Source organism: Anabrus simplex, chromosome 14 (assembly GCF_040414725.1).
Source record: "Anabrus simplex isolate iqAnaSimp1 chromosome 14, ASM4041472v1, whole genome shotgun sequence".
NCBI lineage: Eukaryota > Metazoa > Arthropoda > Insecta > Orthoptera > Tettigoniidae > Anabrus > Anabrus simplex.
In genome coordinates this window covers 43,969,095-43,994,795 of record NC_090278.1, presented here as the reverse complement: position 1 = coordinate 43,994,795, position 25,701 = coordinate 43,969,095, and the positions used below count along the sequence as shown (strand labels likewise).

The 25,701-nt window shown below is 38.6% G+C and overlaps 1 protein-coding gene and 1 long non-coding RNA gene across 4 annotated transcripts in view; both read right to left on the bottom strand.

Annotated features, from left to right (window-relative positions):
• Positions 1-25,701, bottom strand: part of LOC136885215 (zinc finger MYM-type protein 1) — a 103,512-nt gene that overhangs the window by 21,715 nt on the left and 56,096 nt on the right. For all 3 annotated transcript variants that reach the window (XM_067157650.2, XM_067157651.2, XM_067157649.2), the window contains exon 5: positions 6,944-7,002. In XM_067157650.2, the coding sequence (XP_067013751.2) occupies positions 6,944-7,002 (59 nt within the window). The remainder of the gene's footprint in view (positions 1-6,943; positions 7,003-25,701) is intronic.
• LOC136885442 (uncharacterized) lies at positions 21,084-23,334 on the bottom strand. The gene is made up of 3 exons (XR_010861531.1): positions 23,245-23,334; positions 21,333-21,427; positions 21,084-21,231 (listed from the first exon to the last, which is right to left on the bottom strand). It is a non-coding gene; the product is annotated as an uncharacterized lncRNA (long non-coding RNA).

Here is a 25,701-nt window from a genome sequence, read left to right as displayed (position 1 = left end):
ATGGGAATCAACATCTATATGACATACCACTTAGTTGAGCAGCTCGTCTTCTTTCCCCCCAATTCTTCCCAGCCCAAACTTTGCAACATTTTTGTAACGCTACTCTTTTGTCGGAAATCACCCAGAAAAATAATTGAGCTGTTTTTGTCTGGATTTTTTCCAATGATTTAATTAGGTTAGCCTGGTGAAGGTCCTGACACAGGTGAAGAATCTCTTGGAGGTGGAAACTGTTTGTAAAAGATTTTATTTGTAAATCTTTTTAAGTAGTACTTACTAAGATTTTTCTGGTGGAAAGATTATTCCAAAGGTGAGGTCGTCACATTGCGGCATTGCAGAGTAGTGTTTGGGGTTACGTGCAGCCCATTCCTATTAGGAGCAATGATAGCGCATCACCTGAGTGAAGTTTCAGCTGAAGATCTGAAAATGGCCAAGAAGCTGCAGAATTCTTTCTATGTGGACAATTGTGTCACTGGCTGTGGAACCAAAGAAGAGTTGAGCGAGTTCATTGAAAAATCTACTAAAATGTTGAGTTCAGCACATTTTGAATTAAGAGGGTGGATAAGCAATTCACCAGAAAAGTCAGAGTCAGAGAACATGTTTCAATACTTGGTCTTATGTGGGATGCTCGGTCAGATGAGATGTTATGTATCATTAATACAGTTGAGCTAACCACACTTTCAACTTCTAAGAGAAGCTTACTGTCAATTGTACAACGTATTTTTGATCCACTTGGTTTCTGTGTCCAGTAACATTAATCCCTAAATTATTGATGTAGGAAGCATGGAGAGAAAAATGTGGATGGGACGAGGAATTACCACAACAAATAACAAACAAATTCCATTCTTGGGTGAAACACTTACCTTTGTTGAAACAATGCAGGATTCCAAGAAGACTTGTACCATAAGAATTTGATAGCAGGGGATTAACAATTCATGTGTTTGCTGATGCCAGCAAGTTGTCATATGCTACGTGTATATTCCTAAGGGCAGAAAAGGACTCTATTGTGTCATTACAGTTGGTCCAAGCTAAAGCTAGGGTTGCACCTTTAGGACCGATAACTATACCCCGCCTAGAGTTGTTAGCTGCGGTCATAGCCACTCGGTTATGCACACAAGTGAAAAGGGCATTAAACCTCCAAGACTGTAAAACATACTTTTGGAGTGACTCTACAGTGGTGCTCACCTGGATCAAGACAAAAGGAAACTGGATTGTATTCATAAGAAATCGTTGTGAGGAAATACGCAAGTTCAGTAACCTGAAGGATTGTCATCATGTTCCAGGGTTTTTAAACCCTGCTGACCTACTATCCACAGGCATGAGCGCAAAGTTTTTGGTAGAAAGTAGGTGGTGGAAAGGTCCCACATGGCTCAAGGATGACCCTGAACGATGGCCTAAATTGGACATTGTGGCTCCTGAAGATGAAGTCAACAAGGAGAAGCAAAAGATTCTCGCAACGAATGCAGTATTTGATAAGGAAGAGTTTACATCGAGACTCTGCTATTTTTCTAGTTACCGTAGAACGTTACGCATGACTGGCTGGGCACTGAGATTTGTCTACAACCTACGACACCGAGATGCCAAAAGGAAGCGAGAACTATCTGTAGAAGAAGTAGTCGAGGCAGAAAGGTGTCTGATAAGATGTGTTCAAACAGACAACAGAGAGATCATAGAGCAAAAGATGAAAAGGAAAACTCAGATTTTTGAAGATAGTCAGGGAATTCTAAGGCTGCAAACAAAGTTAGCCTACGGTGATTACAAAGAAAACCCATTGTGCTACCTTCAGATAACATCGTCATTGAGAGAATGGTGATGGAAAAACATTGCCTGTCTAAGCACATTGGACTTCAAACTTTATTAACAATGCTTAGAGAAGACTTCTGGATCATAGGAGGAAGAAAGTTGGTTAGGCGAATCATAATGAGCTGTGTCACATGTAAGAGGTATTGGTCCAGGTCAATGGAGACACAATCTGCCCCACTTCCCAACGAGCGAGTTAACTGCACCGCAGTATTTCAAGTCACCGGGGTAGATCTTGCTGGACCATTGTATCTGAAGACTGGAGAAAAGGCGTGGCTCATGTTATTCACCTGCGCCGTCTTTCGAGCAGTTCATATTGAGCTTGTCAGGTCTCTGTCAACAAACACATTCCTACAAGCCCTACGAAGATTCATTGCTCACAGGGGCAGGGTGTCGGTTATCTACTCCGACAATGGCACAAACTTCACAGGGGCTAACCACGCTTTGCAAGGGTTAAACTGGGAAGAAATAGTTTCCAGTTGTGTTGTAGAAAGAATAACTTGGAAATTCAACCCTCCAACTGCTGCATGGTGGGGAGTGTTGTGGGAAAGGCTTATTGGAATGGTGAAAGAGCTGCTTTGTCATAATTTGGACAAGGCTTCGGTTACTTGCGAAGAGTTAAGCACGATACTGTGTGACTGTGAAGCTATTATAAATTCACGGCCATGGACATATGTATCCGATGAATTACACGATCTGAAACCACTGAAACCAGCTGATTTTCTTTATGAGATACCCAGTACTGATGTGCCAGATTTGGATGCCATCGACAGAAAGGGAATAGAGTTAAGATGGTGTTATCTACAGAAACTGCGGGACAATCTTCGGCAGACGTTCCGTAAAGAATACCTGGCTCTTCTTATTCAACAGGGAGGTAGGACATCCAACAAAGTGCACGTTGGAGACGTTGTGCTGACTGGAGCTGATGACATCAAACGAGTCGATTGGCCACTAGGTGTCGTCCAGGAGGTGTACCCTGGTAAGGATGGCGTCGTCAGGGTTGTCAAGCTGAGAACGGCTGTGGGCGAAAGGGTGCGGCCGGTTCAAAGGCTTTATTCCTTAGAAGTCGCCTCATCAAATGAATCTGCAGTAGTACAGAGCAATCGGCCAGATTCTATCCTGGAGATACAGCCAGAGAAGGCTTCGCATGGATCACCTGATGCAGTGGCAAATCAACAAGTGAAGTTTACAAGAAATGGTACAATAGTGAAAACACCAAAACGCTTGGACTTATAAATATTCCAGAAGAGACAGACATTGTATGAAAATCAGTGTCAAATGAAAGATTGTAATGTTTTATTGTAGAATGCTGCTGTCTATTTTCACTGCGTTGCAATTTTATCTGTGGATTAGTGTAAACAAAAATTGCAAGGTGGGCAGGATGTTAAGAGAATTTTGATTTCTATCCTGTTATGTGTTTGTAGTGGTTGGTATCAAGTTTTGTTTAAAACAGAATGACAGTCATGAAGTGCGAAAGACTTGTGTTTTTTTTGTTCTATTGGAAGTTTTTTTTCAATAATGGTGTTAGGAAATATTCCTGTACAATAAATTATTTTCCTTATAGATTAAGCTCCAAATTTATTATTACGGAACACATTGTGTATTTATTCTAATGATGCTGATGATGTAGGCTACTTGACACCTTCTTTCGTCCACATGAAGATGATGTTTAGAAGTTGAGCAAGGAGAACTGACACCAGAATCTATTGTTCTAGTGATGTTGCAGAATCAGGAATGGTTGGGATCAGGTAGCTGCATATGCAGAGAAAAGAAAAAAAAACGGATTTGAATGCTCATGATCTTCAGTAAATGAGAGTAAAAGCATAATGTTGCCCTGAAGTAATGCGGATCAGCGGTAGAGTGTCGGCCTCCAGATCCCAAGATAGCGGGTTCAAACTCGGCAGAGGTAGTCTGATTTTTGAAGTAAGATGTACAATATTATAGGTTAGGATCCACCTTTCAATACTCCGTAATAAGATGGTAAAAAGTAGTTACAACCTGTTTAATGGGACCGGTTTCAACACATTTTAAGTGTCATCATCAGCCAATTAGCGAAGATCTTAAAACATCTAGCACATTGAATACAGGCAAAAAATTAACATTGTATCATAACGCAGCAATTCAGTAAATGTTCAAAACACAATAATCACAGTCAAGAGAGTAAACAGAACATCACTATCTTGCGCCGAAAACAAATATAGCTGAAGTTCATAAGCAGGTCAAATATTCACTTATGTAAAGTCGTTGCTAGGCAGGTCTTGTAGGCATTTGTTTCTCCGGCCGAAGAGCAAAAGGTGACGTGAATGAAGTCCTAGGAAAGCAGTGTAGGATTTAATTTTGTCAAATTTCAAAGTGGATATATAGGTTTTTTAAAATAATTTAAAACGTTAAAAAAGAATAAAGCCAAATAAAAAATATATTTAAAAAAATAGGAAGAAATAATGAAAGAAATACGAGGTTCAACTCGAAACAACTTGCCGTAGTAATTGATAAAGAAATGATAAATAGAGAAAGGGGGGGACGTTAATTAGAGGGTGGTGATGGTGGTGGTGGTGGTTATTGTTATAAGAGGAAATACAATTGGGCAACAATCCTTAATATAATACTAATTCGAAGAAAAAAGAAAGAAAAAGAACCGACACTTCGAAAAATGAAGATATCGGTTAAAGGAAGACAAGGGCCACGAAGGGCGTGAAAATGAAAGACTCCCTAGCCCTCGCAAACCTAATAGCATCGGGGTCGGAAAAGAACAAGAATTGACCAAGGGAGGTCGGACAGGATAGGTTTGCGAGGGCTAGGGAGTCTTTCATTTTCACGCCCTTCGTGGCCCTTGTCTTCCTTTAACCGATATCTTCATTTTTCGAAGTGTCGGTTCTTTTTCTTTCTTTTTTCTTCGAATTAGTATTATATTAAGGATTGTTGCCCAATTGTATTTCCTCTAATAACAATAACCACCACCACCACCATCACCACCCTCTAATTAACGTCCCCCCCTTTCTCTATTTATCATTTCTTTATCAATTACTACGGCAAGTTGTTTCGAGTTGAACCTCGTATTTCTTTCATTATTTCTTCCTATTTTTTTAAATATATTTTTTATTTGGCTTTATTCTTTTTTAACGTTTTAAATTATTTTAAAAAACCTATATATCCACTTTGAAATTTGACGAAATTAAATCCTACACTGCTTTCCTAGGACTTCATTCACGTCACCTTTTGCTCTTCGGCCGGAGAAACAAATGCCTACAAGACCTGCCTAGCAACGACTTTACATAAGTGAATATTTGACCTGCTTATGAACTTCAGCTATATTTGTTTTCGGCGCAAGATAGTGATGTTCTGTTTACTCTCTTGACTGTGATTATTGTGTTTTGAACATTTACTGAATTGCTGCGTTATGATACAATGTTAATTTTTTGCCTGTATTCAATGTGCTAGATGTTTTAAGATCTTCGCTAATTGGCTGATGATGACACTTAAAATGTGTTGAAACCGGTCCCATTAAACAGGTTGTAACTACTTTTTACCATCTTATTATGGAGTATTGAAAGGTGGATCCTAACCTATAATATTGTACATCTTATTTCTCTATTCAATACGGAACAATAATGAAGTTTTTAACTTTAAATGATTTTTGAAGGGCGGAAAAAAGTCCATTCGACACTCCATGTTGTACGATGTCGGCATGTAAAAGATCTCTGGTGACACATTTGGTGTTTACCCGACAAAATTCATTAAATCTCAGCCATAGACGCCCAAGAGAGTTTCGGTTTACTCGGTCTGCCATCTAGTGGGGGCCTAGAGTAAAACAGAACGTCGAAATTGACGAGCAGACAGCCAGATGGCATCAAATTGAAATGTCTGCACACGGTAGCTGAGGCCATACGATTATTATTATTATTATTATTATTATTATTATTATTATTATTAATGCGAGAGTGGTTCGAGGGTGGAGATGCACATCGTAGGAAAAGGGTGTGTGGTTTTTAGTGGGTAACAATACCACATGCTTGTGGAATGCGAACAAGTGTCTCATGCAAGATTTTCCACACTCCCTCATAAAAAAAGCCAACGGCTGTAGCCATGTTGAAACACCGGATCCCGTGAGATCTCCGAAGTTAAGCAACATTGGGTGTGGTCAGGAGTTGAATGGGTTGCCACGCGCTGTTGGTGGGGGGCAAGGGAATGAAGGAGCGGAAAGGAACTGGCCACCCTACAGCACATAAACTCCGGCTCAGAAACGCCTCTGCGGAGGTTCGGACCTGCCTTCGGGCAGAATAACCCTTACCTACCTCATAAAAAAATTATTATTATTAAAGGTACCATGAAAAAGTGAAATCTGATATGCTGATAATGTGGTACTGTGCAGAACCACAGCAGAGGAAGTAGAGCAAAGGTTGGATGAGTAGAACAGACAGTTTAAAATTTTTGGCCTAAAAAATAAATACACCTAAAATATCAACTGTCAAGGATAATCAGCCAATTAACATCCTTCTGCTCACTGACAATGGCACTAAGTAATAGGAACACAGTTTCACCTCCTCAGGGATAACCAAGTACATATACTGTACTGTAATTACTTAATTCCCTTAGTGATCTGAGCCATTTCAGTAAGAGACTGTAGCAGACTGCAAAATGCAGATTACTGAGGATAACAATTCAGAAAATAAGACAGGATAAGGTTAGGAATGAAAAACTTATGAAGATGAAAAGATAAAACATACTGAAAGATTTAGACTACAATGTTAAATGAATGGCACCTAACAGAGATGTGGAGATATGATAAACAGAGGAATAGAATGGATAGGACGATCTACCTAGATTGGCGGAGATGGAGGAGGCTCACAAATCATACCCAGAGAAGTAGAGATGATGATGATGATGATGATGATGATGAGCATGTGGGTACTCAAGGTCACAAAGTGCAGAACTGTTAAGATGCTATGACATTGTTACTATTGGAACTAGTTTTGTATTCTGCATAACTATGACTTACATCTGGGCCTTCAAATAACAGAAAACATGTAACATGTAAAGCATTCAAGATTCTGTCAGGAAATGAAAATTCCTTGAAGGTATAAAACATTCCAGTTCTAGACTGTATTATACAAATACAGAAGTAAATAAGACTTCATAAAACACTTACGTATTTGGAAGTTGTCCAATCAGGACAGAGGCAGAGAAGTTCAGTTCTTCTTCCTCATCCTGCAAGAGAAGAAACTGTTGAACAGGTTTTTTCTTGTAGTCCATTTTAAAAGACAGATGCAACCAGTTCTGAATTCAGTATGAGAATCACCATCAAAAAGAATTGGAGATATGTTTCTAGTAAGAGTGATAATGTTCCATTACCAGTTAAAATAAATGGTGAAATACTTGAATTGATTCAAATACCTCTGCTGCTAGATTGACCACCAATTAAATCCAAGTGTAGAAATCAGGACTAAGATTACAACAGCAAGAAATTAGTTTATTTGAATGAAGCAATTATTCAATGATACTCAACTCAATTTACATCAAAGAATGAGATTAGTTAAGAGCAATGTTTGGACTACTCTCCTATATGGACTGGAAGCTGGGAACTCTTAGCGTGTGTTGAACCTGACAGATGACCAACCAATGCAAGATCAAAGAGAGTGCTGCTTCACAACATTAAAGACAGTATACAGGAGTTGAGCAGCTGGCATTATAACACAGGAACATTTGGTAGTCTCAGCGTTTAGGCATTCTCGAGGGTTCTACTGACTTAACTTCTAAGAAGCTCTCAATGAAATGGAGTGATATTGCAATTTGACCTCAATATACTGTGCAGGCTGCAGTATGGTGTGGGGGAAGGGGCAGTCGCTGATTGGCTGTTCTTTGGCCAATGATTGAAGCAATGTGGGACCTAGTGTTGGCAGAACTGCTTTGATGGAGACAGCCATTGTCTTTTTTACTATTTGCTTTAAGGTGCAGCAACAGAGATAGGTCTTGCGGCAGCGATGGGGCGTGACCTTACTCAAGGTACAGCTGATGTAAAGATGAGAAACAACAGAAAACCATCTTCAGTGCTGCTGACACTTGCTTGGTCTCGATGCTGTGGCCACCGGGTCCTCCAGGCTTCGTTGATCCATTCAGATCGAGGATGTTGGCAAGACAAGTACTTGAGTGTTGCTGTGCTGTGGCCACAGCAGGTGTCTACAGGATCCCTTGGCTTACAATGGAAGAGGACATGCGGATAAAGTACCCTTACAGTGTGAAAAGCTAAGTCATACTGGAAAGGTCTTAACATTTTTTTTTAAAGTTAAAATTCTTACAGCCAATCAATACTATTACTTGTTATTCAATCTTACATATTTTGTCCCAACCACTTAATTCTACATCATTCTCACTCCAATCACCAGTTAATATTTAATAATTATAATATTTAAAACAGACTTCAGATTTAGTTTAACAATGATTCAAAACTTCCTGTTTTCGAAAAAACTAATTGAAAGTTCACTAGTGAAGGGTATTTGTAACTGTCAGAAATGTATCCAATTGTCTTAACTCACACAACAAATTCCAGTCGAGAATAAATTACATTCAACTGTAACATGTTTCCGATAAAACCACATGAAGTACTGTAATTCTGCATCACTGTATCTATGTGCAGTATGTAGTAAGTAAATTCAGTTGCTGACTGAGAAACTACAGCACTTAAGGCAATTTGCTTTTTATGATTTTAAGTTCAAAATCAATTTTAAGATTCCCAACTGACTCAAAAAGACAGTTTTGTAGTAAACTAGGAAGTGTTTGGTCTGGTAGTACCAGGCACGTCAATATGATAGGTTTTCGACCTGGCAGCAACAATACACTTTGAGTCCCATATCGGTCAGCCAGACGAACCTGATGTTGAAAAGAGCGCTATCTACCAGCTAACTAGCTGTACAATCATCTGGATGACATCATCGGCACAACCCTGTACCCTGCTTTTAGAGGAAGACATAATAAAACAATAAAATAAAAAAAGTTCCCAAGTTCTATGCACACAGAAACAGACAGTATCTTCAACAACGTGATCCCTTGGGCCTTGCCATTACTCCAATAACGTCCAAATTACAGAATTCTCTCAGTGTATTCTACTTAGATAATGGCACTTCAGGAGATAACCATGATCAAGTCCTTGCAGACTTTCACAAACTTGTGACGTACATATTGTAAAACACTTGATTTGGACATTTCTAAAAAATAAGGAATGTGAATTATTCCTTTTATCTGGTGTGAATGACAGGAAATCCCCCAGGTATCCAAACTGACTTGCCTCAAATCAAGAAATATCTGTCCACATAAACAAATTTCAGAGAATTTATGGGCACTGAATTCCTATACAGCATATTTTCTGCTCAAAATAGTTTTACAATTTTGAAATGAACTGTCAGGGTTGTTTTCTCCACTCCTCGCACAATCCAGTGCTTGTCCTCACTGTAATGTTAGCTAAAAGGTTACTCGAGGACAAGAAAATAAACGGAAGAAAAAGCATAGACACTCGCTTCAAAACTGGATTACCTGTGTGATGAATGAATTTATGTAGAGAGCTGAAAATGGAGGATCACGCTGCGTATCACAATTTATTTTGACTATCACGCAAACGGTTCAGATTTTTTATGTTTAAAGTTAACACTAAGTTGCAGAAGCAAAACACTAATATGAGAGAAGCAGTGCTGGGAATTAGCTTATCTCTTCCCTGTGTCAAAGTGTTCTACATCACTTGCAGATTCGCTGAAGGAAAGGTTTATAAACTCACAAACGCACACCTATTCAAAAATAACAAAAATTAAATGAAAGTAATAGTGACAAATTGTTGTTCATGTTTACATGTATTTTAAACTAAGACCACATATAACATTAATATATTGCACCCAGCTTTCCTACATTGTGCGATTTTATATCAGAATCAAAGCAGCGTTCAACATTTCTAACAAGAACTGGACAACATGTCTCAGTGGCCCACCAGAATAGTTGAGATAAGCCACCAGAGCACCAATTATATCATACATGCTCTTAGCAAGAAACTGCCACCCTGCGAGAGAAACCGTCGCTCACTGCCACACCCTGGGATTTACCACGCATCTTTGTTTGACAGAGAAACCTGAGATATGCGAAGAGGAAAGAAGATTGATTTAGATGTGTAAACCTCGTAGAAAAATGGTACAGCCAATCCAATTGCTCCATTCTTAAGCGCTAAAATTTCCCACTGAGAGCATTTAGTCTATCCTGGGAGTTTGAGTAATGTTACACGTAAACTCAGGTGCTAATGAGATATCAGAGTATATATAATTTTTAGTGGACATTATCAAATTAATTACAGTCCAGCCCCGCAGTGTAGGGGGCAACGCGTCCACTTGTCACCCGGTGGCCCCCGGTTTGAATCCCGGCTGGGTCAGGGGTTTTTGATTGTAAATGATATCTCTGGCCTGGGGACTGGGTGTTTGTGTCATCCTTAACATTCCTTTCCTAACATTCAACACGTTACACTTCCTCCATTCCAATTACACACAGGTTCATGTTACATGGTGTAAGTAGGGGTAAAAGATCTCTATAGGTCGACACTTCGAACAAACAGCATTTTTTTAAAATTATAGCTTAATTGAAATACTATCACTGTGTGCGACTGATCACAATTTGATGGCATCAGTAGAAACGGAAGTTGAGGAAATATCGCCATCAACCAAGTTGCCGACGTTTGGTTTAATGTTTAATGTTGAAATATTTTGTTTACTCTGGAATTAGTTCAGTTTTTTAATTAACTTAAGTTCCAAATATTTGTTATAAAGGACTTAAGTTTTATAGTAACTGGGTAATGAAGGCGATTCTTGAGTAGGTACTGTTAGCGAACCTATAGGTGGTAACGCAAGGTTAATTTGATTGGTTGTATGCAGGTGGAAAGGGCCTAAGGCTCCAGTTAAATGATGGAATTACACCCTGTAAATAATTTTCCTAAAGAGTTTGAAATGTATGCTTTGAAATGGTAAACAATAAATTATATGTTAATGAGAATGTTTTTCTCATTATTAAACCAAACACAAAAGTCTAATATCTCAGTTCCATCCAACTCTGGCAGAGCCCACTCTCTCACTCACTGCCTCAATTATAGTAGGTTCGTTCCACCACAAGTCCCTGCCCTGACCGTCTGACGCATGTGCAATTGAGAGAAAGTGTTCCAACACACACCAAGCCAATTCCCGGACTGATGCACGTACTCAAATTCGGCATTCCAACACACCTTAAACTGCAGTTACTGACCGCCAGTACTTGTCCGCGGTTTGTGACATGAACCGGTATTACGGACATGCGCGAAAGAGGAAACTCACTGAACAGGCCACATGCACTTCCACTCCTGTTCTGTTCCTTGTTCTTCTCACATGTGGTTTGTTAACATTTCCATAACCTCTAAGCGGTAATAATTATTTTTAACCTGTTAATGAATTCTGTTAAGGTACTTGTGAATTGAGGAGTAGAAATAATAATTAAGTAAAAAAACTTTAGTATAAGTCCGTTATAGCGAGAATTCACAACGTCGAAAAATTACTCGCGATATCGGATTGTCGTTATATCCGATTTTTGTAAAAATCGGGAAAACCCCCAATCACATTAAAGTCAGAATGAAATGGCAATCAGTTTGTTAAAAACTTGCGTTTTCGCGGATAATATCCACAATACGGCTTACTTGCTTGTTATTTTTCGAAATCCGATACTACATGAAAGCGTGCGTTTAATTTCATTGGGAAAAAATATATTACCGTATTTCACCGAATCCAAAACGACCCCCACTTTTTCCTTCAAAATTTTTTAACGAGGCTTAAAAGTGCTTTGTAAAATCATATGAATGTCTTTCTTATAGAGTACGCATTTTTAGACTATTTGTAGACGTTGTCCGACTCGTTGGCTGAACGGTCAGCGTACTGGCCTTCGGTTCAGAGGGTCCCGGGTTCGATTCCCGGCCGGGTCGGGGATTTTAACCTTAATTGGTTAATTCCAAAGGCACGGGGGCTGGCTGTATGTGTTGTCTTCATCATCATTTCATCCTCATCACGACGCGCAGGTCACCTACGGGTGTCAAATAGAAAGATCTGCACCTGGCGAGCCGAACCCGTCCTGGGATATCCCGGCACTAAAAGCCATATGACTTTTCATTTCATTTGTAGACGTTGAACATTGGCTTTAGTTATACCGTATTTTTTGCGGCTGAAGAATTATGCTTTATTTCATCGGGTTTAATAACCATTAACTTAAAATTGGCATCATAAGATCGAAGGGATCTCGCTGAAAATTTGCCGCCAAATACACATTCCACGCGTCTCTATACACTACGACGATCCATCAGGAAAATATTCTTGCTTACTATAAAACTGTTACTTTCACTCAGCGTCAGATATAACTGGCTGCCGCTACACGCACGTCTTGCTTGCTGGATTCGGCCAACTTCAGCGGCTAACTATGTATAGGTCTTAATCGCGGACTTTGAAAGTCAACGAAAGAGTTTATTGCGCCGCGGTATGGCAATTCCGCCCTTGCATTTTTGTGCACATACCTCGCAATTTCTTCTTCGGCTTCTTTAAAGCGTCCTTGTTGCGGGCCACTGAATACATTTTTTGTGCAGTACGCATTTTTAAGCTAACTTTGTCTTCACTGTAACGCCGGATATTGGCTTTAGTTAGGCATATGCCGTATTTTTTTGTGGCTGCACAAGTATTATACATTTCCGAGTGTTTAATAGCCATTAACTTAAAATTGGCATCATAACATCGACGAGAACCCGTTAAAAATTTGCCGGCAATACCTGTTCCACGTATCTTTACAATACGACGATCCATCACGGAAATATTCTTGCTGCCTATAAAACTTAATTTTACTAAGCGCCAGGTACCGGTACAGCAGACGCGATATAACTCTGGTACTGAGTAGCCTTGGCCTTTCTAAGAATTCGAAGGCTCGCAAGTTTTGATGCCATTCTGCAAATTTAAGAAACGTTTTTGTAGAGGATAACAGAATGTCATTCTTTCCCGAGATCCAGTGACGTTACACACAGGCACTCCGCGGCGCGCGCGGCGGGGTGAAAAGAAACAGCGTGGTTACTGCCAGTGGTGTTCAGGCCGCGAATGCAAAACGACCCTTGATTTTGAACATGACATTCTGAGAAATAAACGTCGTCTTGGATTCGAAGAAATACGGTATCACTCCAGAGGAGTCCGTGGCAAACATTTCAGTTTTCTTCTTCAAACGGCTTCACCTAACCTAACCGTGTATGTACCTATCATGGAAACCTATCTGAAACGCATGTAGAGAAATGATAACGGTATTTAGCATTAAAATGAAGCGATTATCTTTAACGAGTTAACAACAGTTATCGGACACGTTATTTACGCATTTATTACGAAAACACGTTCTCTTTCATTTTCCTTGCGGAAGAGCAGTCGACGGGTATTACTAATCGACTCCGACATTACCTTCGAATGTCGACGAGAGAACTCGCTGGTGGGCATAGCGAGAAACGATACGGTATCGAAGATGATCGATCGAATGCAGTATAATGACGGTGCATAAATATCGGCAACAGAAAAATCGAGCGCACATAATCGCTCGTAATAACGGGTCGCGTCAGTGAAAGGGCTCTCGCTGTAACCGAAGGATAATACACAGTTTAATATAGGAATTTTGAAGGGACGCACAAACGTTATCGTTATAACGGAGTTCTCGTTATATTCCGTACTCGCTATAGTGGACTTCTACTGTAATTAGTAAATAAGTAATTAATAAATACGCAATAAAATGGAAATGTAAGGGGATTTCGTTGAATCTTTATCCAGTGAAGATGAGTTGGATATGCAGTTAGCAGCACCAAGGAAGCGAGAAAATTATTTGCCTAAGTTTTATTGTCAATGGTGGAATTCTCGAGGTTCTTTCTAATCGTGTCATTCTGATTTCACTGTCCAATCTACATAGTGATTATTCTAGTTGTTTTTTCTAATGGTAGAAAATGACAGGGTCACAGTCACATAAAAGTTAATTAGTAATTTGAAACTTGTACATCAAAACGGAAACCTACTTACAACTTCTTCCACTGCTTCCCTCTCATCCTATAGTAGGGCCTGGGAGCGAACTGTATTGCACATTGCACCACTTAGCGCAATTAATTACACAAATACCCCAAAGGACAGCACAAAGGCTCTGACCATACCTAAAAGGTACAGACTAGAGTTGTGGAAATGTGCAAGTCCAAACAAATATCAAATTTAAAAAAAAAACAAGTACTCACCATTTAATAAACCGGTGACACCAGAGGGGTGGATTAAATGGAGACCTGGTCATCATTCTAAAATGTTTACCCATTTACAAAAAAAACACAACCTCTTACTTGGAAACAAAGAGAGATTTAATAATAGACCATAAGAAGCTTAAAATTTAATTAAAATAATCCTTGCTGGAAATAAACCCAAAAAACTTTGTGCTCAAGGATTTTTAAAAAATCTACGGTTGACCGTTTCATTAGAAATTAATTAATTAAGACTATACACCATACTGAAACACTTCTTCCACCTTTAGATATTCTATAAATACTGATATATTTCACTCCAAGTTTCATATCACCATCATATACCTTGTTTAAATTCAAAAATAATGTTCACTTACTGTAATTGCCTTTCCTTTTTTTTTTTTATCAGAAATGTTATTTGGAGTACATCCCAAGCAGTTCCTACAAGGAAGGGTGTAATATCATGATCAAGTTTCAAGAAAAGTTTACCCCAAAATAATAATAATAATAATAATAATAATAATAATAATAATAATAATAATAATAATAATAATAATAATAATCAGGTCCGCGACACGGGGTAGGAAAACATGGCAACAGGGAGAGAAAAATGCCAAACATAATTAAAGAAAAACAGGCTAAACCACCCACAATACTAATTTTATAACAGGAACATCAATTCATTTCCACCAACATCCATCAACAATCAGCATCACCAACCATAACATCAGCATTACTATGGCAACAGAAACACGCCAGGTCAGTTAAGGGAAAGGACCAATCACAGGCCGCCAATCAACAACAGGCGAATACATGTTAAGAGACAAAAGAAAAACCGGACGACAAAATACCACGAAAATACCAAGCAAATTAATAATAAATTTAATTAAGAAGTCGGAAAAGAGTTTAGAATGGAAATGGAATAAGAACGTAAACCCCACACCCTTGTAGCAACTGGCTTGGTTAGTAACCTTGCCAAAACATTGCGTTAACCCCTACCTATCAGGCCTAGAAGGCCACAACCAAACATTAAGTAATGAATTTACAATTTCCAAGAATAAGAATTAACATTAATTGACAATAAATGCAAGTCCCTAGTGAACAAACCACAAGGCTACATTATTTGCACTTCACGTTCACCACACAGAATCAGTAAAAGGAAAAACACTTACATTGCACCAGCTTGAGAAGTAGCTCCAGCCTCATACGTATGGCAGAGGAAATCCTTAAATGTACACAATATCTCTAGGCGAGGAAGATGAAATTATAATAAAATTTAAAGGAAACCTTCAAAGTTCACAAGGGCATAAGCCCTATCGAAGTAATTTAAATACACAGTCCATCCCGCCAGGCAGAGAAGCACGCCGCCCTTCCATCTCGCTTCACTCTCAGAACGATAACGGCAACTACTCAGGAGCCTCCAGTCAGTCCACAGCCGCAATGATGACGTGCGCATACACGCCCAGTGGAGGGGGAGCGAGTGGCGAGGTAGTTCACACTGAACCCGTGACCTTTGTGCCCTAAGAATATTATGTATTAAATTGTCAACTGGAATAAGAAGTTCGATTTCTTGATAGCGCGGAGTTGACACGTGGCTGGGGATAGCTACTTTCCGTCCCACGCTCTGGGATACGAGACGTCATTCGCACGTGTCGACAGTGGAAGAATCTAAGTCATTTTTGTGGGCTATTTCAGAAGAGCGTGTGTGTATGGCGTGCCCAAGCCAAGTTGACAAAAATATAGTGCCTATCAAATGAGGTCATTTATCCAGCTAATTGAATATGTATAAATTTTAAATGTCCATGAACACTACCGCCAGCAATGTAGCAAGTATGTGGTTACCTTCAAAACTCTTTTAATTACAGTTAAGTCAGAAAAGTTACGGAAATTTTCTAGGCGGCAAAGGGAGATGCCGGAGAGAGGGGGTAGTTTCTATAAATAAGAAGGGACGCCATGATGAAGCCCCCTGCATTTTGTATCACAAGGCTGAACACAGAGGGTTGAGCTGCTCTGTAAAATCGAATGACAAAAGGAGACTAAGTCCAACCAACAGATTTTAGCCGATATGGCTGGGGACTTGACTCCATGTGGAGATAGTTTTTCTTGGGTGGAAATAATTGTACAAAAGGACGGTCAAGGTACCGAAGAAATTTGTAAAAATTGTGTGTGGTAAAGAAAGTAATTCGTGTGCGGGAAATAATTACAGTCCGTCGTGTGCGATCAACAATAACGACAAGTGAAGGGCATTTTCTTTTTTTATATGCTTTATTTCCAGGAAACCGGAAGATAAATTCATCTGTAAAGCCAGAAATGTAAAAATGCCAGGGTCGCAGGTGAGCCCTAAGATGAATGCTGGCGTGACTTAGGGTATGTGACTTACCATCTTACCACCTACTATATCTTGTTTCATGATGTCTAACTTATAGTTTATTTTATGGGGTATATACGACGCAGTTGGTCACCCCTATGTGGTTTTTGTAAATGTCAGAATACGACAAAAAAGGGTCATTCGTTTTATTTTCCACTTGGATAAATTTTGAAGTCTTGCGAGTGTTGTATGATGTTGTAAAAAGTTATTAAATAGGGTTTCGAAGTGATATCACGTCCAATGTAGATCGTCACTTTCGTGTGTTTATTGCCTATATTTTGTGATGTCAAATTAAGATGTTCATTCGACGTAAAATTTTCAGTTGGAATTTTGATGGAGTTGGTGCAAAAGGGATCCGTGGTTACCCATTGAATCGGATGGAAGTGCTGTATGTTGTGTTGAGTAACTCATGTCAGTGAATTGCCACGAGTTTAATATATTCTATGTCCATTTAAACCGTGTCTGAGTGACAATAATATCAGGAAATTTATTAATATCAGGAAATTTATTAATATCATGAAATTTATAAGTCATTTTCGTGAAAATCCAGTTATTAAAATACAATATAATTTTATGCGAAGTTATTCATTATTAAAGCATTGTGTGTTATTAGACGTCGTGGATTCTAGTAAGGATTTTTATTCTAGTTCTTTTGTCAGTGATAAACGTTGAGTTTGGGAAACAGAGATTAGCTGTGTCGTGTGAGTCGAGATAGGATTTGTAAATCAGGTGTTTGGAAACCTGTCAATGAAGCCGGGACTTGTGGGGGCCCAAGGAAAATTTTATAATGTTGGGAATGGAAAGCAGAATACGAGAATCCACGCCGGTATTAATTTGCGACATGAACAATTATTGTGGGTCTTTTTAAAGTAAATCTATGTGCATATTTGGTTGGTCAGAATATATCGTATTTTGTAATTAGTCTTTTTGCGAAGTTAAATGTTTCATTCTTTGAGGTCAGTCAGACCACATGAACAGATGTTTCATATCGAGGCTGACAGACACAGGAGGGTCGTTTGTGTCAAGACCGGCAGCTGACCAAGGGGGGTACAGTTTTTATAACGGAACGTGTAGTGGTTTGCGTGTAGGATGGAGATTGCATTCTTGGTAACGAAGATAAATGATTACGGAATCTAGTTGAAATTTCCATCCGGGAATAACTTGCGAGTTGTTGGATACTGTGAACTGGTTTAATTGAGATCGTAATGACCATTTGAGACCACGAACTTAGAGTATAATGAGCAAGGTTAGCCAAATTCAGGGTTGTCCCAAATATAGAGTGGTGGTAGTGGTGATTGTTTTGTCTGTGAGTGGTGCACAAACTTTAGGAAATGTTATGACGAGATATGACATCGTAATTGGCTTACATTTTATGGTGAGTTACTTTGGTTTGTACGTAATTATTAGGGTTATCCAAGTGTTAATAATGGCCAGGATTAGATTAGATTTAAAGAGTGAGGTCATGAAACAAGATATAAACTGGACATGAATGATGTAATATTTCTTTTCCAGCAACAAGAATCAACAGATAAACATCAAGTTTTGTGAAGAAACCATTCATCCGTGGAAATAGAATTTGTTGTTCTTTAAGATTTCATTAAATCATTTAAATTTATTTAATTATTAAATTCAGTGAAACCGTATTTGAAATAACTTTAAAATCAAGCGAATAACTTGAAGATGCATTCTGGAAATCGTAGTTTATTTTCTGGGGTATATATAAATGTTAACGTAACGATTAAGGGGACATATCTGAAGGTAATGGATTTTACTGCCACAAAGTATTGTGAGCATCGTTGTTTTTGCATGATTTGACTTTGTTTGATTGAGCAGAAATGTGCTGGGGATAGTAAAGTGGAAACTTTGGTCATCAACCAATGTAACTTAATTGTGTTTAGCCTTCAGCTTAGAAAATTGGATGGTCAGGGGGTCATCAACCTCAGTGACTTAGATTAGGGCCATATGCCGCTGTAGCATCATTTTCCTTGCAGTCATCATCCACAATGACTTTCACACATTGATTCAAGAGTTGTCTGTATCAGTGTGACAAAAAACAAATAGCAATATATATCACTGATCTCTTTCATTTCGTTATCGATGGCTTGCAATTTGCTTAAACTGATGCCCAAGCCTCAGATTTTTTCTCCTCAGGCTTTTTTTTTTCTATTTGTTTTACTATCTCCCGGATGCAAGCTCACAACTGCGTGCTCTTAACAGCAGGGCCAACTCGCCCGGTCAAATAACGAAGAAAGACTGCAAAAGTATTAACATAAATGCTCTGTTATAGGAAAGTAACGCTCGTGATGAATATGGAGCTGAGAAATTTTAAAGCTGTAAACACAGATCAAGCATAGCAAATCAAGGGGTAACTAGATTGGGTGAAACTTTAATAACTGGTTTGTGAAAGGGAGTATGACGTAAGAAGGCCATAACCATGGCTAGTGACAAGAACATGACAGAATATGAGATATGTCCAACTAGTGACCAAACCATTGGTCTGGATTGGCTAGGTCTGCCTAGTAACAAGACCAAGGGGTTTCGTTACGTCTGGCTAGTGATGAGACGATTGGGCTGGTTTGGGGAGGACCGGCTAGTGACAAGACCGTTGGGATAGACGCAAGCAGAGGGGGTCTGGGGGCGTACGCGGCCAGCAGGCCTGTAGCATCCCCAGGACAGTACTGGCTTGTGACAAAACCATTGTACTACAGCAAAAGCCATTGATAGTAACAGGTTAGGTTGTGATCCACCGAAAGCAAATTATAATGACCACTGATTGTTGCAGAGTTAGGTTAGGTTCGACAGGATTTGTACTTGACCGACTGTTGTCTTTGAAACCACTGTCATGACGACTGAATACAATAAACATATAAAACTGAATCAATTGGTCCACAAAGTTTTCATCCCGTAGATATGCCAGGAACTGGCAAACTAACACCATACATACAAAGTTTAATGGAATCAACAAAACAGGATATTAATTCATGTTACTCACTGTTTTTTTTTTAAAGAAGAAATATCCAGTCAACAATAGCTGCAGTGAATGTGGTTTTTCACTATTATTGTCCGGCCCCATGGCTAAATGGTTAGCATGCTGGCCTTTGGTCACAGGGTCCCGGGTTTGATTCCCAGCAGGATCAGGAATTTTAACCACCCTTGGTTAATTTCTCTGGCATGGGGGCTTGGTTTATATGTCGTCTTCATCACCATTTCACTATTATTGTGTAAAATAGCACCTTACTAGTTTTGACAAGCACAGTATCCCATCATACACATACACACAGACAGCATGTTCAACAAGGACTCACGAACGATGATGGGCAGGATGTCCAACCTCGCTAATCTATATTCTAGACTTTCTACTTTAAAAAATTGTATTTGTCCCCTAATGTGATTTTGCAATTTTTGCTGAATATTTATGTGGCTGAAATGAAAGTGGATAAGCTACATGGTCTCCTTTTTATAGAAGGAATGCATTGTGGAAATGAAACTCAAAATTTGGGTTTCATGTACATTAGAGTTTCTCTAAGATATGTTGATAGTAATTCAGTCATGTACGACGACGATGTCTTTCATGGTAAAGACGAATTACTTCGCAACGCTATCTGTCTTAATGGTAATGTACTATGTATCTGTACAGCCTACATATAAGACTTTTTACAATTACCTCTCAAGTGACATTCTAGCTGAGTGACAACACTAAAAAGACTATGGACTTAGAGATTGGTGGTTCAAGTCAACCCATCGCCAGGAATTTATAACCAGTAAGTTAAATTCACGTAAGATGCAAATATATATGGTGTAAATAAATGTAAGACAAAATAAGTACAAATTAATTTTAAGTTTTGTGATTAATGTGTTATGATTTAAATGAAGTTCATACGTAGTTTAACAGGCGTACAATGCTTACATGTTGCATTGCCGTCATAGTGCTGTCTCCCTCGCCCGCTTCTCCTTACATCGCACCACAGCAGTTCAAAATAACTTCTCTTTGATTGGACACTGACGACCCCCACCTGCACATCTATACTGCCCTGTAACTTGTAGATACATTCAGGATAAGATGCAATACTCGAGGATTTTACATATTTCAGTGTGCTCTTTTGAATGGTGTATAAACAGGTTTCAAGTTTTCTTAACATTGGCTGATGGTCCCTTGTTAGTACACCTAGACTGTGGTACCAGCATAAAATAGCTATGTTTACAAAAAAGGTAGCATTTCCCCACAATTTTCAAATGTAACTTTGTTATATCATAAAGGACAGGGTAATCAGAATTGTATTATTTCCCAGTAAAGTTATGAAATCCTTAATCTCATGGAATGGCTCTTACAATGGTACAGCTAACTCCTCAGCTTCTCCTCTTCTTTTTTCTTCTTTCTTTTCTTCTCCCCCCTCTGATTCACTGCTTCCATCATGAATGACTCGTTCCTCCACTTCAGGAACAACTCTCACCTCATTATTGTAGATCTTCTTCTCAGTGTGTTTCACTTCATTTCTCCACATCTCTGCTGTCACCTGTAGGATATATTGAAGTATAACAACCTGACAAGTATATTATAAACTCCACTTGCCCATATCCAATAAATAACATTTCCACTTGGCCTACCTGCTCAAGAGATACTTTCCACACAGCTCTAGCTCGGTCCAATCCATGACCAGGTCTTGAAGCCACTATTTTGTTATAATACTGTTTTGCCACAGACCATACTAATTCGATGGCAATGAAAAATGAGTGGTATGGAGAAAGTCGTAGGACAGTATGGTCTTCATTGTGTAGCATCTCGTCAACAATGTACCTGGTTTTAAAGAAACAGAGAAATATTGTTATGCATACATGAAAGTCAACAACATGAATGTAAACAACATTATCTAAACTTATGTTTAGGTGCTTCTGTACCTCTTTAAGTGACTTCAATTCATATGACACAACCTTTTCAACTCATCTTTTGTAGCATTTTCTGGTGGAGAAACCCCATTCTACATCAACCATGACTATAAATTAAAGGAAAAATTAAAATTAAATTCCACAACATCATTAAATATCATTCAGTAGAAGGAAATAATCAGTGTACTATAATTACCACTAATTGATCCTTCCTCCATTTCATTGTTGGTTGATGCTCCACAAGCTTACAGTGATATGCTGCATTATCCATTACAGTAACACAGGGTCCTATATTTCTTAATGCTACAAACTTAATTGTGTTTCCACCCACATCTGAAATTTCTCACTGTTCATAGCACCATGATAATCTTGATTTCTCTTCAAGTTTGTGGCAAATATCAAATCAGCATCTGTCAGAATTTTAAGTTTTAGAATGAAGTTATTTCTTCTAAAAAAGTATTCCCTAAAAATATGAGATCACCCTCTTCAGGGATAGGCCTATTAATTGACAAAAAACCAAGCTCGATAGCTGCAGTCGCTTAAGTGCATCCAGTATCCAGTATTCGGGAGATAGTGGGTTCTAACCCCACTCTGGGCAGCGCTGAAGATGGTTTTCCATGGTCTCCCACTTTCACACCAGGCAAAGGCTGGGGCTGTACTTTAATTAAGGCCACAGCCGCTTCCTTCCCATTCCTAGCCCTTTCCTCTCCCATCACCGCCATAAGACCTATCTGTGTCACTGCGACGTAAAGCAATTTGCAATTGACAAAATAAATTATTTCTGTTGAATGATTGGAAAAGATGTCTGATTTTAAGTGAAACCAAGTACAATGTAACAAAGTCACCTGATGATGAAGTCAATGAATTACTACTTACACTACTTTATCCTAACATCTGTCATAATGTATTTTCAGTAATAGGCCATTATCTAGATTAGAAGTCCATGATCACTTGTATTAATGATATAAGTATAAACAAATTTTAATACCTTAGAATAAATATAATTGCTGCAAACACTGAACCTGAAGAAGCTTGGAAGGTGTTCAACAGTCAGGTGTCATGCACTGATTCAGGTGGAGATTTTCGAATACAGAACAAACATAATAAATAGGCCTACAATACAAGTAATTTACTGATTTAAATATCCAGTAATATTAGATGAAAATACAATGGAGAAGTTTTGATTGAAGTTCTCTAAAGTTAATTGTTGACCTAAAGCAAATACCTGCAGTTTTTCAATAACCAACAGATCCCTTAACAGTGGAGAAGTCAAAATCAAGAACCACATATAGAATCCAGTGAGCAGTAAGTTATAATGCCACCACTTCCGATATAGCGCTAATCAATTTCAATCAACCAGTCACTCGTGATCTGCACTTAGGACAGTCACCCAGGTGGCAGATGTATTTTACCTAGTCTTTTTTGTAATAATTCAAGGAATTTGGAAATTTATTGAACATCTTCCTTGTAAATTATTCAAATCCCAAATATTTGTCCCAATTTTCCTCCTTAACTTTATCATTGTACTGTGATCTTACCTACTTTTAAAACACCACTGAAACATTCATCTACCAATGTCATTCCACACCACCTCTCCACCGACAGCGCAGAACATACCACTTAGGCCAGAAACTCGTCTCCTTTCTCCCGAGTCTTCTCAGCCCAAACTCGACAACATTTTTGTAATGCTACTCTTTTGTCAGAAATCACCCTGAACAAATCGTGCTTCTTTCTTTTGAACTTCAAATCAAGTAATCCAAGTGAGGGTCCTATACACTGGAAATATACTCAAGTTGGGGTCTTACCAGAGACTTATGTGCCCACTCCTTTACATCCGTACTACAAACCCTAAATACCCTCATAACTATGTAAAGAGAGATCAGCTCACTATAATAAAATGAAGTAAAATAAAGTAAGAACATACCAGGTACAAAGCCATCTTTCGTTCCAGCATAAACAATAACCAGTCTTCCTCCCTCAGACACAGGTCGATGAATTACTCCTTGAACATCATGTCCAGATTTGTGTGGTTTATTCCAGGAGTATGTGGGTGACCCTGAAAGAGAAATGCACGTTTGAAACCAAAGACACCTGATGAAGATAAATTATTCTATGATTTTTATATAAAATATAATATGTAACATATATATTCACCATTCATAAAAATCCAAGTCTCATCCAAGAAAAACAACAGGTTTTGATTTCTCACTGTCGTTATTCTGCATGTATTCCCTCAGAAAACAGGATCTCTTAAAACAAATGTCTTCATTTTCTCTGACATATGCATAGGGATCCCCTTTACTCCACACAAATCCCATGGCCTGAGCCCTTGTACAAATAACTGTCGTAATTTGCTTTCATGTGGTCGAAAAGAGCTGTATGTCAATACATGCACAAAACATTTCTGGGAGGTTATCTCACCTGCATGCCAATTTTTATAAATAATGTTGCAATACATTCCTTGTGAAGTTACCTTACCTTTATGTAATTTATCACAAATAAACCTTGCGGTCGCTTCCTTAGAAAAACTGTCTATGCCGGTCACTGCATGTTCACGCTTCCGGCGTTTACCTGGTGTAGAAAACTCAACTCCCTTCTTGAAATTTTCTATTACTTTCGGACTGAACTGAAACACACTGTAAGAATACACACAAGGAAATATATTACATACTATACATATGCCGTAAGTCAATACGAATACACAAAGGTTAAGTCGAGACATGACAAGACATGGTATACATGGTTAGGTTAGGTTCAGAATGAAGTACTCCTCCATTTCAACTGATTGTCGTTATGTCAGAAAGTTATGATAGAAATAAGATAAAAATAAACGCTTACCCCAGTTAATTTTGAAACTCTTATCATTAGGTAATTATCACTACCACTGATACCTTCTTCGCCATCTTCGTGTTTCAATTGTTCGTAGCAATGTATAAGCATTTCTTGACCTGATTTTTGTAAAGGACGTAATGTTGCTTTCCTTTTCGGAGGAGTTCTTGCAGATTTTTCTTGCTTCTTAGACATTCCAATAGAATTCTGTATGTAAGTATGGGACGAAATAGGACCGTAATTAATAAAATGATGTGTTCGTCATTTCACACAAATGATGTTATTAAATACATTATGCAAACATACCACAATTCTTTACCTGGCATTAGCCAAATAGATTTACAATACTACAGAAAAAGAAAATATATGCTTTAAATATACTCGCAAATGCATCACTAGTGACTTTAAGAATACTGCAGTGGCAATACGTAATTCAGGCAACAACTATGAACGTTGCGAACGTGGCAGCTGAACGGTAACTGTAAGAGGTCATATCGGGAAGTAGGGTCCCTAAACTGTATGGCTACCGACACTGCAAAAACCGAACAGCAAGAAAAGTTACTATAAATCACTACCTTAACATTACAGGGGAGAGAGAGGAAGGTTGCACCCTTCGTGTATAGGCTTACGTGCCCTCATTCGGCTGCTTGGAACAGAAGTCAGGTTTTTAATTATGACCGCTATGGAGTGCTGTGCAGAACAGTAGAAGATCGAGCAACAAATGTAACCAATTGCATGTTAGACACAGACATCTAGACTGGCAATGAGTAGCACGATTCTGAAGCCGGAAGCGTGCGGCCGCCGCCATCTTACGTCACTCAGTACCCCAATGCATTAATGTAAAAACAGTGCCTAAAACGGGAATACTGGACAGGAGATAATTAAAATAATTCAAAGCACATGGAAATAAGAACAATACTACTGATTAATTAGACCTATTAGGTCCTTTATTTTACTGTAAAAAAAAAAGAAACACTGGTATATCAATTTACAAATGCTTTAAATCCATTCACTCTCTTGCAGCATAATATGCACATACCTTCAAGTACAGTGATGCAATTACACTAATAAGGCGTGCCGGGCTGAGTGGTTCCTTCTGATTCCAACTTGGCACATTCGATCTTGGCTCAGTCTGCTGGTATTTGAAGGTGCTCAGATACGTCAGCCTCCTGTTGGTAGATTTACTGGCACGTAAAGGATCTCCTGCAGGACTAAATTCTGACACCTCAGCATCTCCAAAAATGGTAAAAAATAGTTAGTGGAACGTAACGCCAATAACATCACTATTATTATTAGTGTCTACTGTTATTATTATGATTATTATTATTATTATTATTATTATTATTATTATTATTATTATTATTATTATTATTATTATTATTATCATTATTATCGTTATTGTCCAACTCATTGGCTGAATGGTCAGCGTTGAGACCTTCGGTTCAGAGAGTCCTGGGTTCAATTCCCGGCTGGGTCAGGGATTTTAATTGTCTGTAATTAATTCTTCTGTTTCGGGGACTGGGTATTTGTGTTTGTCCCAACACTTTCCTCT